Source organism: Platichthys flesus, chromosome 5 (genome assembly GCF_949316205.1).
Source record: "Platichthys flesus chromosome 5, fPlaFle2.1, whole genome shotgun sequence".
In the NCBI taxonomy this organism is placed as follows: Eukaryota; Metazoa; Chordata; class Actinopteri; order Pleuronectiformes; family Pleuronectidae; genus Platichthys; species Platichthys flesus.
In genome coordinates, this window is record NC_084949.1 from 18,402,750 (window position 1) to 18,418,222 (window position 15,473).

The 15,473-nt window shown below is 40.7% G+C and overlaps 2 protein-coding genes across 2 annotated transcripts; both read right to left on the reverse strand.

The window, feature by feature from the left end:
* Window positions 1-5,349: 5,349 nt before the first annotated feature.
* On the reverse strand, window positions 5,350-11,193 carry cnga1a (cyclic nucleotide gated channel subunit alpha 1a). The gene is made up of 8 exons (XM_062388887.1): window positions 10,793-11,193; window positions 9,962-10,057; window positions 9,784-9,846; window positions 9,309-9,533; window positions 9,125-9,229; window positions 8,757-8,863; window positions 6,947-7,557; window positions 5,350-6,862 (listed from the first exon to the last, which is right to left on the reverse strand). The coding sequence occupies exons 2-8, from the start codon at window positions 10,045-10,047 to the stop codon at window positions 5,936-5,938; spliced, it is 2,124 nt and encodes a 707-aa protein (XP_062244871.1). The 5' UTR covers window positions 10,048-10,057; window positions 10,793-11,193; the 3' UTR covers window positions 5,350-5,935.
* Window positions 11,194-11,915: 722 nt separating this feature from the next.
* enam (enamelin) lies at window positions 11,916-14,835 on the reverse strand. Its single transcript, XM_062387063.1, has 6 exons — window positions 14,782-14,835; window positions 14,618-14,641; window positions 14,367-14,429; window positions 14,188-14,229; window positions 13,970-14,053; window positions 11,916-12,503 (listed from the first exon to the last, which is right to left on the reverse strand). Exons 1-6 carry the CDS (start codon window positions 14,833-14,835, stop codon window positions 12,081-12,083), a joined length of 690 nt encoding a protein of 229 aa, XP_062243047.1. The 3' UTR covers window positions 11,916-12,080.
* Between the last annotated feature and the right edge of the window lie 638 nt (window positions 14,836-15,473).

A 15,473-nucleotide genomic window follows, 5' to 3' on the forward strand; every position in this document is an offset into this window, starting at 1 on the left:
TTTGGATAACTGGACGACTCAGAGACTTTTCCTTTTTTTTACTTTCTTTAACATTGCAAGAATATTTCCCAAGTTCTGTTAAAGTACTGTATGTTTGAAAGAACTAAATCATTACAAGATGACATAAAGAATAAAGTAATGTAAACGTACCATATGTAGCTGCAACCACTGACAACAATGAATAATTACGACCAATGCAAACAGTTGAAGGAAAAAACAGCTGAATTATAACCACCTAACTGTTGGTTATTCCTTCTGTCGTACGTCATTTGCAACAGAACTTTTAAGAGAGACGGTCGAAGCCACAGGTAAAGCTGATAAGACTCAAGGTATATCTCAAAATAGATAAGATATGTCTCAACATTTAAATGAAGAATTGATACATATATCAACAAAGTCTATGTATCCAGTCCCTGGTACTCATATATCTTTATTTCTTACTTTAATTACATTCATAGGTTGGTGTTTGAATATGTATAGAACTGTTCATTTTATTTTGATATACACTTTGTCATTTGAGTTTTGATTTTTGCCTTCTTGTCCTCCACGTTGATGCAGATTGAAAGTCAGATCTTAATTTTGAAGTTTTTTCCCCAGGGATATGTAAATGCTGCCAAAAATGGTCATTGGCATTAATAATAAATATATTAGATAAGTTAATAAAATCAATTTAATAATAAGACAATTTGCGCTGGGGCATACATATTCATTATTTAAACATTGATTGGAATTCATGGATATTCATATGAATATGAGTATTGATGTTATGTCAAAATAGTGTTTTTCCTATGAGAAAACATAAGAGAGCTCCTACATTCACAGGAAAGGGGATCCTATATGTATATAAGGTGCCATTTATATAGAGGTAACCACTGACAGAGAGCATGGAAATCATCTCTGTGGCTTTAACACAAGTCTTTGATCACTATTAGAAACCCTGAGGTGCTCTCCAGGCGTCCACTGTACGATCTGAGCAACCTTTATTTTTAGAGAAGTGGAAGCCAGGCTTTTATGTTGAGATTGAAATAATGCACACGACGATATGTGATATATATTCAAAGCTTAACTTGAGGGAAACTCAACCTTTTAGATTGCAGGTGTACGTTTGTGGCATCAGGGAGTTGGGAACAAACCAATCACAGATGAGTAACATCATTTATAAGCCTCTTTTGATTTTATAAAAGGATTAGAAAAATGAAAGACCGCATTTTTAGGTCTTTCAAGTCGTTTTGTATGTCAAATGTTTGTAGCTCCGGAGCAGTACAGCTCCCAGGAATCGATCCAGGTGCACTGATGGGAATAGTAACCTCTGCTCTCTGAGGAACACTGTGGACAAATATTTATACTTTGATAATTTCACAAGGGATCGAAGAGAATTTGACTGTTTATGATGACCAAGACTGATATTGACAAGAACAGGTCGAGTATGAATTAATTTTGAAAAGCTTACTTAATGTATAATGTTTACAACAACAGAGGAATTTGGAAATTGTTGATGTGTATTGACAAACTAGAAACTACAGAATACACACAATACATATTTATACATTTGTGCTGTGGATATATAAATATATCTCAACACAAAAACCCCTTTGCATGTGTCACATTATTCCACAGAGTCAGGCTGTGATCTGTTCTTTACCTAATTAGCTGCTGTGAGCTCATTGTCATTCACACGTGCATGTTGCAAAACAGAGACTTGATCGTCATTAGGTAAAAACATGTTTTGACACTAACGCTCGTCTCTTTTTTATAGCTTATTAAAAAAATATCAGGGCAGCAGTCACATAGCTTCGGTTGTCACGTTTGGCGGCTCTTGTCATAGCTGCATCTGTGTGTGTGAGTCAGACCCTGTGTCAGGGCTCGGGGCTATTTTCTCTAATCAATTCAAGATGTATAACCAGTTTCTTTGCTACTGAAAGAGAATGGCTCTTCAATTATTTCCTGATTAGTCTTCACCCCTGTCATTAACAGCTGAACATTACGCTCCCGAAAAGAGGATCATCATGTGAGAGCCCCACTTCATGCTTTTAGTGTTAAAGTGCAAAGCAAGTGGAACTAGGACTAACAACGGACTCTCACACACTAATCAATTAGAGGATATCAGAGGTCATGTTTGTGCTGCTACAACATGTTGACACAGATTCAGAATCGCAGTTTTATCGATGAAACCTTGTTTAACATGACCAGTGATATATTTTACTTGCAGAAGGACAAGCTTTTTTTGTTCAGCTCCTTAATCTGCATCCAAAACAACACCACAGAGCAACTTTCATTGAATATTGACTGTTCCTCTGAAAATCTTTCTTGGTCCAGATAATGATCTATCTGATAACTGCAATGGCAAATCTTAGCGTTCATACCTCCACCAGGGCCCAGCAGGTTTCTCAAATTCACTAGATCCGGAGTTGTATCTGGATCTGCACTAAATTGCACAGACTCACATCAGTAAATGTGTCTGTTTTTTTCATCAAGATCCATAGATTTTTTTGTAACAATATTAAAAAGATCTATTGAACTGACCCCTAATCTGCACCAAAATGTAATAGGTTCTTCCCTGACCCAGACTGCATCCATCCTCAAGGATTATGATATCTGCTCAGTACTTTTTTTTTTTTTTTAAACCTGTCAACGGCCAACAAAATTCTGAATGCAAGAACATAACCTCCTTTCTGGAGGTAGATTTAATATTTGTTAAATTGAACACCAGCGATAAAAGGTTCTTTCCCTTTGTTTACTAATTTCTAAAACTCTGTGCCTCTGCTGTACTGACATGTGCTGAACCTTCACACTGTGAAACCATGACTTTCACCACATAATACTTGTGAAACCCACACGTCCCATTAGTGTTGACCTGAAAGGCCTGTGGGAAAGCAGGCTCAGCAGGGTATTGGCAGAATAAATCAATATTGCTCCAATAAGCGAGGGGCAGGAGAGAAGCTTTTAGGTTATGGCTGTAGTTTTAAACACTGGGTGGACAATATGTTTTAAAATAACTTGTTCCCCTCAGAGATGAACAGTGGTGGGAGAAGGACTGAAATAGATCCTTTATCCCTGTGCACATGTTCCTCAGTTATGTCTCATACTTTTACTGATTTATCAACATATCGGCAGCCGTTAAATGTAGCAGCGTTAACTCTTTAAGTAATTTGATGAACCCACATGTTAGGATCGAAGCTAAAAGTAAATGTCCCTTAGAACAATACCACAGTAGAAGACACTTCAGTTCTCAGAGCTTTCTGTCCACAGACTGTTTAGCGAGGTCCTTCCAGTATACCGAAAATGACAGAAATGATAATTGAGAAAAATATATGTCACTTTAGTTTGTTCCATCTCCCCTCCACCAACACGGATCAGACTGGGATTATGACCTACACTGCAGCCAGCCACCAGGGGGCAATCAGGATACTTCAGCTTTTTAGGGGCCTTCGAGTCGTCCATCTTTATATAAAGTCTTTGGTTCGGACCCTTGAAGCATCTGAAGTTGCATGTTTCCATTCCTCTTGTAATTACTGCACTACTGAGGCTGCAGCAGTTTCTGGAAGCTGTATTAATGTGTGTGTGAAGGACACTTGTACAGTTAAAATCAGATTACTGTCAAAGGATAAAGCCTTGGTGGACTATATGATGATGGAATTAAATCCACAACTTTGAATTGTATGTGTTTTTAGGTTACGTTTCATAATTAAATGCCAAAGTGCTATGAAAATAACATTTAAATACCCAGAATGTATCTCTACACAGGACACCCTATGAGGGCCATTGTGATGACAAAAATATTTCCAGGACAAGTCTGTGAATATTCAGTATTTTCTTGAATCAGCACACTGGGCAAAATGGGGATAACTCGGAGAATATAATGCCCAATAAATGTTATTATTTTTTTGTAATTTCCCAAAGAACTGCAGCATCTATAAAAGCGTCATTAATTACAGCCAAGGTTTATCTTGAAGTTGTAGTCTTGTATAGGTGGGAGTAGTTTCACTTCTGCTACATTTCATTACCAGTAGTTAATGTAATAAATAACCCTTTTACTCCAGTGTGGATGATTATTGTGCTAATGCTGCTGAATATAGGTGAGCCCCTTGGGCGCTGAATCCCACAGAGACACGTATCCTTTGGGAAATCAGCCTTATAGGGGCAATTTCACCGGGAAAAACGACTTGCGCTCCATCACTCCCCCGTGCCCGGTCTGTGAAAACATTTTCACCGGCTATCACTGCTAAGCTCCTGACAACACGTTGTGTGACATCAATATTTATACAGAGTTGGCTGTGCTTTTCTGTGTCGGTCCAGAGAAATGAAAGGGTTTGAAGGGGAAAACTGATGCAAAATAGAAATAGTCTCTACAATTCTAAACAATTGTGTATGTCGTTTTGGAAATTATTAATTACAGGCAAATAATGCACAGGATGATCATCGTAAGATTGCACATTATATTCATATAATTCTGTCCACCATAATAATGCATGTGATATTTTACATGAAATAATAAAAGTTATATTGCACATAGTTGGATGGACAGGAGAGCATAATTAAAGGAGTGATATTGAACATCCTAAAAAAATATAATTTGTAAAATTGTGTCAAAGATTGCTGGCTTTGATTGTATGTTTTATAATTTTATTTGATAATTTACTTACGCTAACACTGACACGAATGCTTATATGCCAAAGAAAATAGAACGTAAAGACTGGAGGAAATGTCACAATGAAACATTTGCTCTGAATCAAACTAGTGTCCATGAAATTCATTGACTGACAAAAAAGATAATTTATCAAGCAAAAATGCCACATTTTATTTTCTTAGCTGCTCTGATGTGAAGATCTGCTACTGTTAATTGTTTTGTATGCACTGCAGCAAAACACACCATCTGCTCTCATATGCTCCTCATTAATTAACACATTGTTCTACTTGGAGAATGTGACGCACAGTCACTATAAAAATTCAGAGAATGACGGAAAGTTGAAGCATGAGAACCAACATATCACCTCTGTGTCAGGTATTCAGATGAGCAAATATTAATTCCTTGATTAACGAATCAGAGCTGGTGAACCTGGACCTGCTGGAGTCACTGAGTTATCAGGGGCCAAGGCAACACAAGAGATGTGAAATCGTTACATGCTCGGCAGCTGAGAGGATAAAAGTGTCCAACCTACTGGATGTGAAACACCCACACATTTGAATGGAAGAAATCTTCAGTGGTGTCTCTCTACAGAATAAATAAATAGGAACTCTTCCCTTTGGTTTGAGTTTTTGTGCGTTGTTGTGGGTCAAAACAAGACATAGTGGTACACAAAGCTACACCAACTTGGAGCATCCTTCCCAATGACCATAGCCAAAATCTGACTAAGATCAAATTCAAGCTGACCACCTCCCTACTCACTTACCCCCAAGTTTTTTACTTTTCTAGCTTTTATCCTTCAATCTTCTTTTTTCACCCCATTACAATTGCGTGATTGGTTATTGATTTGGTTATTTTCAGATTGTGCAGCAGCCACAGAGCCTCTGAAGTTCTTTCAAGGCTTCCATGACTCATAACACACGCTGCAGAGTGACTGTGTGTCATGTGTTTACCTGCTAATCCTTTACTATCCCCGTGTGGCCAGCAGTGATTACTGCAGGCCTGGGAACAGCAGTAGCTTTGTCAGCACACAACTTGTGGAAATCTATGTTCAACATAAAGGACAAATGACGACAAAACTTTATTTGAACTCAATGTCAGTATTGTCATTGGCAATACTTTAATTTCACAATGTACATATGCATTCAATGAAAAAGCACTTTAAGTCCCAGCAAGTTTCCCGTTCATCTCTAGAGTTTGTTTTAATGATCAGTCTCAAGTAGCAAATTCAGTAAGAAATAATTTTTTGTGGCTACATAATATATTTTTTTAAGAGTTGTGGATTATTATTTCTCTGCTGTAGAGGCTTTATCACTCTTCTTTTGCCTCATCACTCTTTCCATCTTCATCTTTAGTTTCCTCTGTTTTTTCCTCTTCACCTTTTTGTTCGTCTTCCTTTTTCTCCTCCTCTTCTGCTTTTTCCTCTTCCTTCGTCTCCCCTGTCACTGCCTTCTCGTCCTCTCTTACATCCTCTTCCTCGTCATCCTCGTCCTCTACCTCCTCTCCCGTCAGGCGCTCCAGGTCTGTGATGCGGTATCTCAGAGCTTTATCTGCGCTCTTGTAATTTCCCAGAATCTTTTTCAGCTTTGTCTGCATCAAATCCATAGTGCTATACAATCTGTTGACCTGCTCCTCCAGCTCTTGCACCTCAGGCAAAATGTTAGCGGGGTCCAGCTCGATCAAATTGTCTTTCAGGAGGATCTGCCGGCCTTTGTCTTCCAGCATGCCTTTAGCATCCGGATACTCGGTCAGAGACTCCATCAGGTCGTCCTTGGATAGGCAGAAGAGGTCTGAGTATCCGATGCTGCGGATATTGGCTGTCCGCCTGTTCCCTGCTTTGCTGCCTTTGATATTGAGGATGCTGATCTCACCGAAATAGCTGCCACTTCCCAAGACAACAAACTGCGTGACGCCATCGTCCGCAACGACTGCCAGTTTCCCATCTTTGATGATATACATCTCGCGCCCAATGTCGCCCTTCTTGCAGATATAGTCTCCGGGGCTGAAGACTTGAGGCCGCAGCTTGAGCACCAGCTCGATGAGCAGGCCAGCCTCGCAGTCGGCAAAAATACGAACCTTTTTTAGCGTCGCCATGTGGACCTGGATGGCAATTTCAGCCTTTAGTTTGTCTGGGAGGTACCGCAGCACCTCATTTTCATCCTGCGCCTTACCATTGTTCCACAGATAGTCAAACCACTTGATGACTCGCAGCTCGAGCTCCGAGCTGACTTTTCGAACCTTTCGATGAAAAGAAAGCACATTAAAAAGACAGTTGACATGATACTGTTTCAACATTTCAATGGAAAGAAGAAGGCCATTTACCCGCATATATTGCTTGATGTTGTCGATTCGGGACTGAAACTGGGCTTGGGCAGCGTTCATGTTGGAGATCATGGTGGCGATGTTTCCTACAATTGTGGCAAAAATCAAGACTCCAACTAAGAAGTCGGCCACATGGAAGAAAAACTCTGAATCCACAGCTGGTGGTGGCATTTCTCCGATGGTGGTCAGGGTCATTGTGGACCAGTAGAGGCTGAATGCATACTTCCTCATGGGCAGTCCAAACGCAGGCTGCTCTGGATCATCCAGAGCCGGGTAAACCCAGTCGTCGGCCCCAAAACCAATATACTTGGAGAAGGAGAAGTAGAAACAGGCGTTCCAGTGGATGATAATGAGGATGTACATGATCAAGTTCCCGATGCGGAAGATGTTGGGGTAATTGGTTTTGGTCTCTGTCCTCGTGAAGAACTCCAACATGCGCCCGATTCTCAGCAGCTTGTTGATGCGGATCTCCGGGTAGTTGAGGCCCAGGACGATATAGAAGACGTCTGTGGGCAGCATGGAGACAACATCGAGGCGAAACTGGAAGCTGCTGATGTAGCGATCCCGCAGCAGCTTCTCATCTTTCACCAATAGACCTTGTTCCAGGTACCCTGCATGTAAAGAGGTTGACACTCCATAAGTTTTATAGAAGTAAAAGTTCCAGAGAAAGTAAAAGTTCCTACCTAAAGTAACTCCTAGTACTGCTGTAAACACCCCCTGATTGCACTTGGATAATCACCCCTTCAAACTCATGCTGCGTGAGTGGTGATGAAGGTATCTCAAAGAATGTCAGCACTCATATAATTTTCTGTTTTATCTTTGATCACATTTTGGTCACATTAGTGTGAGCTGTAATCAGTCTTTATTTCCTGATGATCAGAGTCTCATTGTTATTCAAATGTAAAAATGCAATAATGCCATAGATCCAAGATGGGAGATGTTGTCAGATCTGCAAAGCAAAATGTTTAAATTGCTCAAAGGTTGGGTTTGCATATTGAAAGGGCATTTTAGTGCAGCATTACATCAAACAGATCTGAATGCTGTTTTTTGTGAAAGTTTGTTTCAGTGTGTAACCTGTAAAACTGGACTCACACATGTGGGTTGGAGGCCTCCATTGTAATGCTGCTCATTCCCTTTGAGCGTGGTGAAGTCATGTGTTTGCATTGGGGCACTGTTGTTAAGTCATCTGTTCATGCAACAGTGGACACACCAGCCAATCACATCAGGCTTAAAGAAATTCTCAAGGGCAGACACTAGCCGATTAGATCAAACATTATTGCGAACTAGTGAACCTGTGGTTTCATCTGGCTGAGGATTGTATTTCCTGTGTTCTTCTGTTTAACACAGCATTGATAGCAAGCCTGGCACGTTGGCCAGAAAGAATTCTGTGTCCCATGCATGTAGCTGTGATTGTTGTATCAGCACCAAGTTGCAATGCATTTACTTAAGTGCAGTGTAAGCAATGTGTGACACAATTCATGGTCCTTGTTCACAACAATCTGTGCAATATACATTTGGCTTCAGAAGTCTGAGTTTTTTTTCTCCTTGAGAGTGTTTCCTTGCTGAGCTGCAGTGACAGTAACACAAAGAGGTGCATTTATAAACTTGCTTTAAATTCCAGGGCTCATATTTACTTTTGCTGAACTTTAGAGGGGATTTTTGTAGAGGCCAAGAACTGTGGATTTCATCCTCCACCACTTACACTGAATCATTTCCTTTGAAGACTTAACATGATGAACAAGCACAGCAGCCAGAAACTTCTTCAGTTGAGCTTGCTATACTTTGAGCCTGTGTCAGTTGGGTTATTTACCTGTTCTGAGCCTGAAGAACATATCAGCCAGGTAGACCAGGTCGGAGGTGTAGTCCAAAACAATCCAGTACATGAAGTAGTTGTCCTGCAGCTCCTCAAAGCAAGCCCTGGAGATGAAAAGGCCAACAGTAGTGTGTTTGGTTGAATTCCTGTTGTGCCACTGCTACAGCTGGTGTGAAGCCAATCTTACTTGTCTGAGTTAACACAAAGAGAAGATAATTTCCTGCACAAAGCCGACTCGCTGCTAAAATCACAATGATATGTGTCAGCCTCCCACAGGATATGATATGAGTAACACTCCATGGGGCTGAAACTATAAACATTAAACCAGCAGGGAAACAACTGGAATCACAGATTATAGATGTTACCTGGCTATGATCGTCACCCAGTTGTACATGACTGGCAGGGTGATGATTAACAGCCAATGGTAATAGAGATTCCCAGCAGGATTAATGACAAAGAATTCTTTGGGTCTAGAGAGGAAAAGACAGAGTGAATTAAATAGTTGACAGCATGTAGTACTTGAAAGGTTGTTCTAAATTATGTACTTACTTTTCTTTATCTTTTTCTTTTTCTTTTTCTTTTTCTTTTTCTTTTTCTTTTTCTTTTTCTTTTTCTTTTTCTTTTTCTTTTTCCTCTTCTTTTTCTTTTTCCTCTTCCTTTTCCTTTTCTTCATCTTTTTCCTTTTCCTTTTCATTTACTTCCTCTTTGTCTTCTTCCTGCTCTTCTTCTTCTTCCTCTTCTTTTTCTTTTTCCTTTTCCTCATTCTCCTTCTTTCTGGAATGATAATTGGTGCATTGAAGAAAACAGGACATTAAACATCCTTCACTCTGCGAAAAGGTTTCATCATGACATAATTAATCTTTACTGTCCTATATTTCCTTTTTCACTTTTTCTCCCTAGAACAGGAACAATTAGCACGTTAATTAAAGTCTCTTCAGTAATGGGTCTCACAGAAGTGACTTTAAAACATCAAATAGAAACCAGAGCTTCACTTATCACTGTTTGACCCCATTCATGTACTTACTCCTCGCTGTTGTTGCTGTTGTTCACGTTGAGCAGACAGTGAGGGTTTGGTTGAAGTGCAGGTCTGAAACAAACACAGAGTTAATTAACGACCAGTCGCACTTTGTTGGTTCTCATTAATGAACCCTTTGTCCTCTCTTTGAATGAGGGAGACACGCGTCTTTGAAGGTTTCGCTTACATCTCGTCCTCTCTGCTGTCAGAGGGGATTCGCTTTGCAGGGTGAGGCGCCACAGTGAGGTGGTGATGGGTTGCTGGGGTGGTCATGGCAGCAGATCTGATGGAAATAATCGGGAGACTTCACTCACATACAGAAGTCAATTTATATCCATCCATCCATCCATCCATCCATCCATCCACACAGCTTGACCTATGAGGGTTGCAGGGGAGCCACATTTATTATACATATAGATAGATGGTAAAGAGATAATAAATATCTTTCGAGATTTGGACCCTTGGTCAGACAAAACAAGACATTTGAAAAGATTGTGGGTCTACTGGATTTAAACCTGCAACAGTCAATGATTAAAAAAAAATCACTGTATAACAGAATTTGTCATACAGCATTTTTTGAGACCATATTTACAGTGTCATAAGAAGCGTAGAAAATAATGACGTCTCGCGCAAATTGTACCGCATCAAATATCGCATTGCCAATTAGAGCAAAATGTGAAAATATCCTCCCTTAAAACTGTACTGAATTAAATCTGCAGTCTGATATTACAGGAACAAATTGTATATATTCGTTTATCATTCCACATCTGTCCTCCCTTTCAGCTCATAGATCTTCAAGCACGTCACATATGCTGTAATATTCTCCTCTGTGTAATAATGTAAAATAGTTTGTTTGACACATCTGGTTCTGTGTGTGTGTTTAAGGACAGCTGTGTGAAAGTAACCAGACATCATGAGAGGTAAATTTCAACAAATCTGTTCACAACAACTGTACTATAAACATGTGGGGCTACAAAGATTCCTTCGAAATAGTGTGGTTCCCTCTGACTGAACTTACCTTTTCCTCCTGTTAATGTGACGTAAAGCACATTTAGCTTTGCCCCTCCTGTAGTTTTCTTTTAGGATCTGGAATCTGGCCTCTCACCGCAGAAGAAGATTTATAGCATCAGTTATCAGATGCTAATAATAATAACATGCTGCCAGACACCTACAAGCATTGAGTCTGCCTGTGTCATAGAGTCTCAGTGACCCTGATAAGGATTTGTGGATTAGACTTGGCTGAGAAGAGGTGAAGCATAGTCACTCATCCAGCTTTGTAAGTCCGCAGCAGTGAGGGATAAACTGTCAACCATAGTTTGGACGAACCTCAATAAACTGGTTAGAATGGATCCACAAGACTGGAAACCTTTCAGTGTTCACTTTTAGTTTTTGAACTGCAACGCGCTCTAATTTTCCTGACTGGCAGAGAGTGGAACAGCAGAGGATTTTATCTTCTCACACACACACACACACACACACACACACACACACACACACATTAGCCTCTCCTGCTCACTCAGCACTCTCAGGCATATCCAGCCCTGATCCTATTAGATGCTGCCGGGTGTTACAGATTTCAGATCAGCTGCACCGGTTCCTTTTATTTGAATAAGAATCACGACAGGTGGGATCAAATCCAACCCTCTGTCAGTATCAAGTGCTGTAGCTTAATAACAGGAGATCCTTCTCGCCTCACGCCCTGTGGTTGTGTGGCTCTCCCTGTTGGCTGATGTGGTGTTTGTAGTTCTGTGGAAACACAGCGTCTACTTGAACTGAGCACTGTGCGGGTGAATCAAGCTGCTGCTTCAGGGTCAGTGTCCTGGTATTGTATTGAAATTCATCGTGATGCCTGGGCTTTCCTTGCATGACCTCCACAAATGAATAAAGACAGTCGGCCACAGAGAGAAATAAGAAATATAGGAAGAGACGTGGGGAGGACTTAAACAGAGCTTGCTGCAGATGTATGATCCTCATCTAAATATTTCCAGGTCTAATTAATCACAACTGAAACACAGTATTGCAAAAGTATTTTAATAAAAGAAAGACAAAAGATTACAAAGACAATCTTTAATTGTCCAATTCTGAAGTGAAAACACTTGTTTTGCCTCACGAAGCGCATATACTGTAGGTTAGATAGTCTCTTTTAAGCATGTCACAGCCTTTTTCTGCTATGTTGGTGCACCTACAGCACCCACCGCTGCCTGCCAGCTTCTGTCTTAGCTGCTAAAAGAGGAGCACTTCGGCTGGAGATAAGGGGAAGATAACGACACTGCAGCAGGATCCGCTTCCATTCCAGCTGCGGCAGCCTAAACTGCCACCGGGGCAGCGCCGGCCTCAGCGGCACCAGCGTCAGCAGGGACGTCGGCTGCGGCCACATCTGCAGCCACCTCAGGGGCAACGTCCACGGGGGCCACGTCGACTGGAGGCACATCCACAACAGCAGCATCTACAGCTGCAGCATCAACCGGTGCAGCATCAACGGCAGCAGCATCATCAACCGGTGCAGCATCAACGGCAGCAGCATCAACCGGTGCAGCCTCTACAGGGACATCAACCACAGCGGGCTCAGCAGCAGCTGCAGGGTCCACTGCTTCCGGCTCTGCTGGTGCTTCCTCAACCACAGCTGGCTCAGCCTCAGCTGCCTCCACCTCTTCAGCCTCCTCTTCCTCGTCAGAGTTCAGAGGGGCAGCACCAGCGGGCGCACCAGCTTTGGGAGCAGCGTCCCCTTCCTGAGCATGAGAAATAGAAAGGAAATTACTTAGAGTTGATACATAGACAGTCCACATAGTTTTGTCTGTTTTCAGAACCATCCATCCATCCATTATCTGCCACTTATCCTTTCACAGGGGGGCTGCAGCCAATCCCAGCTGATATTGGCTGAAGGACATTTGGATGGGAAAAGCACAACACGGCCTGGGAGCACAAATGTATAAAGTCTTTTGTGGCAGAGGAGCTTTGAAAAGTGTGAGAAAACTAGTCAAGTGACAAGTCCAAGCTTTTGCTGGGAGATCACAAAGGCCCTGTGAGAAAACAGTTGGCATAAAGTTTAGAAGACATTTATCAGGGGTCAGAGAGGTCAAACGGAAAATCCCACTAGTTCCATTAAAGGAAAAGTAGGGTCCAGCATCACTGAAAGATCACTGGAAAGTCATGAGATCCTTATTCAACTTCAAATCCTTCTCCTGTGTGTTTACCCTTTTCACCAAAGTCCAGTACACTACTGCAATAAAAGTGTAAAGAGAATTTTTCCTCAGATAAGATTTTATCATTTTGATGAACTACTTTTCAACTTAGTTAATCAGCTCTCTTTTTTAAAGGACAAATACAATCAACAAGAAAACAAGTACAGGTAAAAACAGTCAAATAAATTCCTCTTCAGTTTCAGGGTCCTGGTATTGTGGAGGTCCATCATCATTATTTAGTGAGACATTTGATCATAACAGAGCAAATATTAATGGTGTTATCACCTGTGCTTTCCCTACATGTGCCATACATACAAGAAACTAGTTTACCAAGGTAAAAATATACCTCAATTAATATCACAAAGAAATATTATTATTCTGTCAAATGATTATTTGAATTGAAACATCTTCATTCATTTTTGTGTCACCAAGTGAAGTCATCTTTTGTTGTTCTTTCCTCAGGGCTCTATGATAAATCATTACGTCTGCCGTCAGAATTTGGTTGAAAATGAAATTCAGCTAAACTTGTCAAGCCAAGAGTTAATTCCCTTTTCCAAATGCTGGAGTTCTGCCTTTCATACCAAATCTTTTTTAGGAGAAACAAACACATAGATTCTAAGGGAGAGCTCCTAGATTTGACACAGTGAAGCAGGAGGACAAGTGTTTTTGATCCACAAGTAGCCTCAAAGAGTGAAATCACAATATTCTGTTCTGTTTTTGTTTTTTTTACTTTGTAAATTACCTTCATTCTCCTCAGCTTTATGTTTGACAATGTACGTGATTTAATTGATGGTAGTTATAAATGGTAAACACTCTCCTTGGTTTAGATCTGGAACTACATTTTACATGCATGCAATGTGAGTGACTTTTAACATTGGCGGTGCTACTTTCAGGTGTCCCTCGTTATTGGGTTCAGACAATAAACATGGATGGTGTCCATGCTCTTTCTTTACCCAAAGCCCTACAGTCGGTAGAGTTAAAACTCTGCCCTACAATAAAAGGTGTCCTCTCACCTCTGTCTCCTCCTCTGATGCATCTTCAGCCGCCACAGGAGCCACAGGGGCCACTTCAACTGGGGACGCTGGTGCAGCAGCAGCCTGCATCAGTGAAACTCATTTAGCTCTTTTTGAATTCTCACAGATTTGCTTCTGTAATGTAAAGTAGTGTTGTGCCGTATGTGTGCTCTCCATTGCAAATTTTTAACCTTAACCCACAACATTAATAAACTTACAGGAGCATCAGCAGCAGAAATGAAGGGGTTTCCAACTACTCCCTGGAAAATACAGATTAATGATTAATGCCAAACTAACTAGATTGATGAGCAGATGATTTATTTTATTTTCTACTTCTATCTTTTCTTAATTAAATTTGTCTTTTTTTCTTTTGGTGATACTGCTGAAGCCCTTCTACCTGCTGCTGGTACAGCCTGTACATCTCCATCCACCTGAGGGCCTCATTAGCATGCGCCGCAACCTGCGGAAGAAATACCAGACGTCTCCAGACATGCTCGTGCAATTAAGAAGATGATTTGCTCTCTGTCAGACGCCCATCACACCGCGCATTCGATGACAAGACAAAAAACTTGGCAGGACATGCCGAGGCAGCCAGACACATCCACAGATGCAGACCTCACGGAAAAACAAAGACAGATGACCTCTTACCTCAGAACTTTCACTCCCTGGAACCTGTGGATTAGGAGGGGACGGAGAGAAAACAGCTTTGTGTGATAATTCAAAAGAGAAAAGGGTTGTTGTATGTAGTGTGGTGTGGAGGTTACATGTTTAAAAAGGGATAATTCGGCGGAGAGAAAAGAGGAAAGACTTACAGGGGCTGCCAAGCTAGTGGCCAGCAGGCACAACATGATCACCAGCAGCTTCATCATGACTCAGTCTAGACAAAGACATATCATATGACATATTGAAATAATTATAAATACTTCAAAAGAATGAAAGAAGCAAGGAGAATAAGGAAAAAGATGCAATAAAAATATGAATAATTGAAATTAAATAATAACTCTATATTAAATTAAAGAGCAACATTATTACTACAGAAGTTTTTAATATATGCAGGATAAAGTTTTCTAGCTACAATTCAGAAATTCCTTATATCTGACAATCCATTACCTTTTTTCTTTCCGGTGCAGACAGCGGTTGAAAATGTTTCTCCTCAGGGATGGAAGGTAATCTACTTTATCTTCACAACATGGAAGCCATTTATATACTGGAACATCCCGTGACAGCCAATCACCTCCAGTGAAGAAATATCCTTACACTTCAAAACTGGAAAAGGCATGCAGGGTTAAGGCCCCTCTTATAGTTAATTACATAGTGTGCAGGTCGGTTTCGCACACATACCCCTGTCTTTTATTGCCCTGCAACCAAACTTAAAAAAAAGGGAACACAAGATGGCTTGAAGCTGAGATAAGCATGTGAACTAATGACAGTGACTGAGTGACTTAGTTTGACTTGAAAATAATAATATCAAGTATATATATATATATATATATATATGTATATA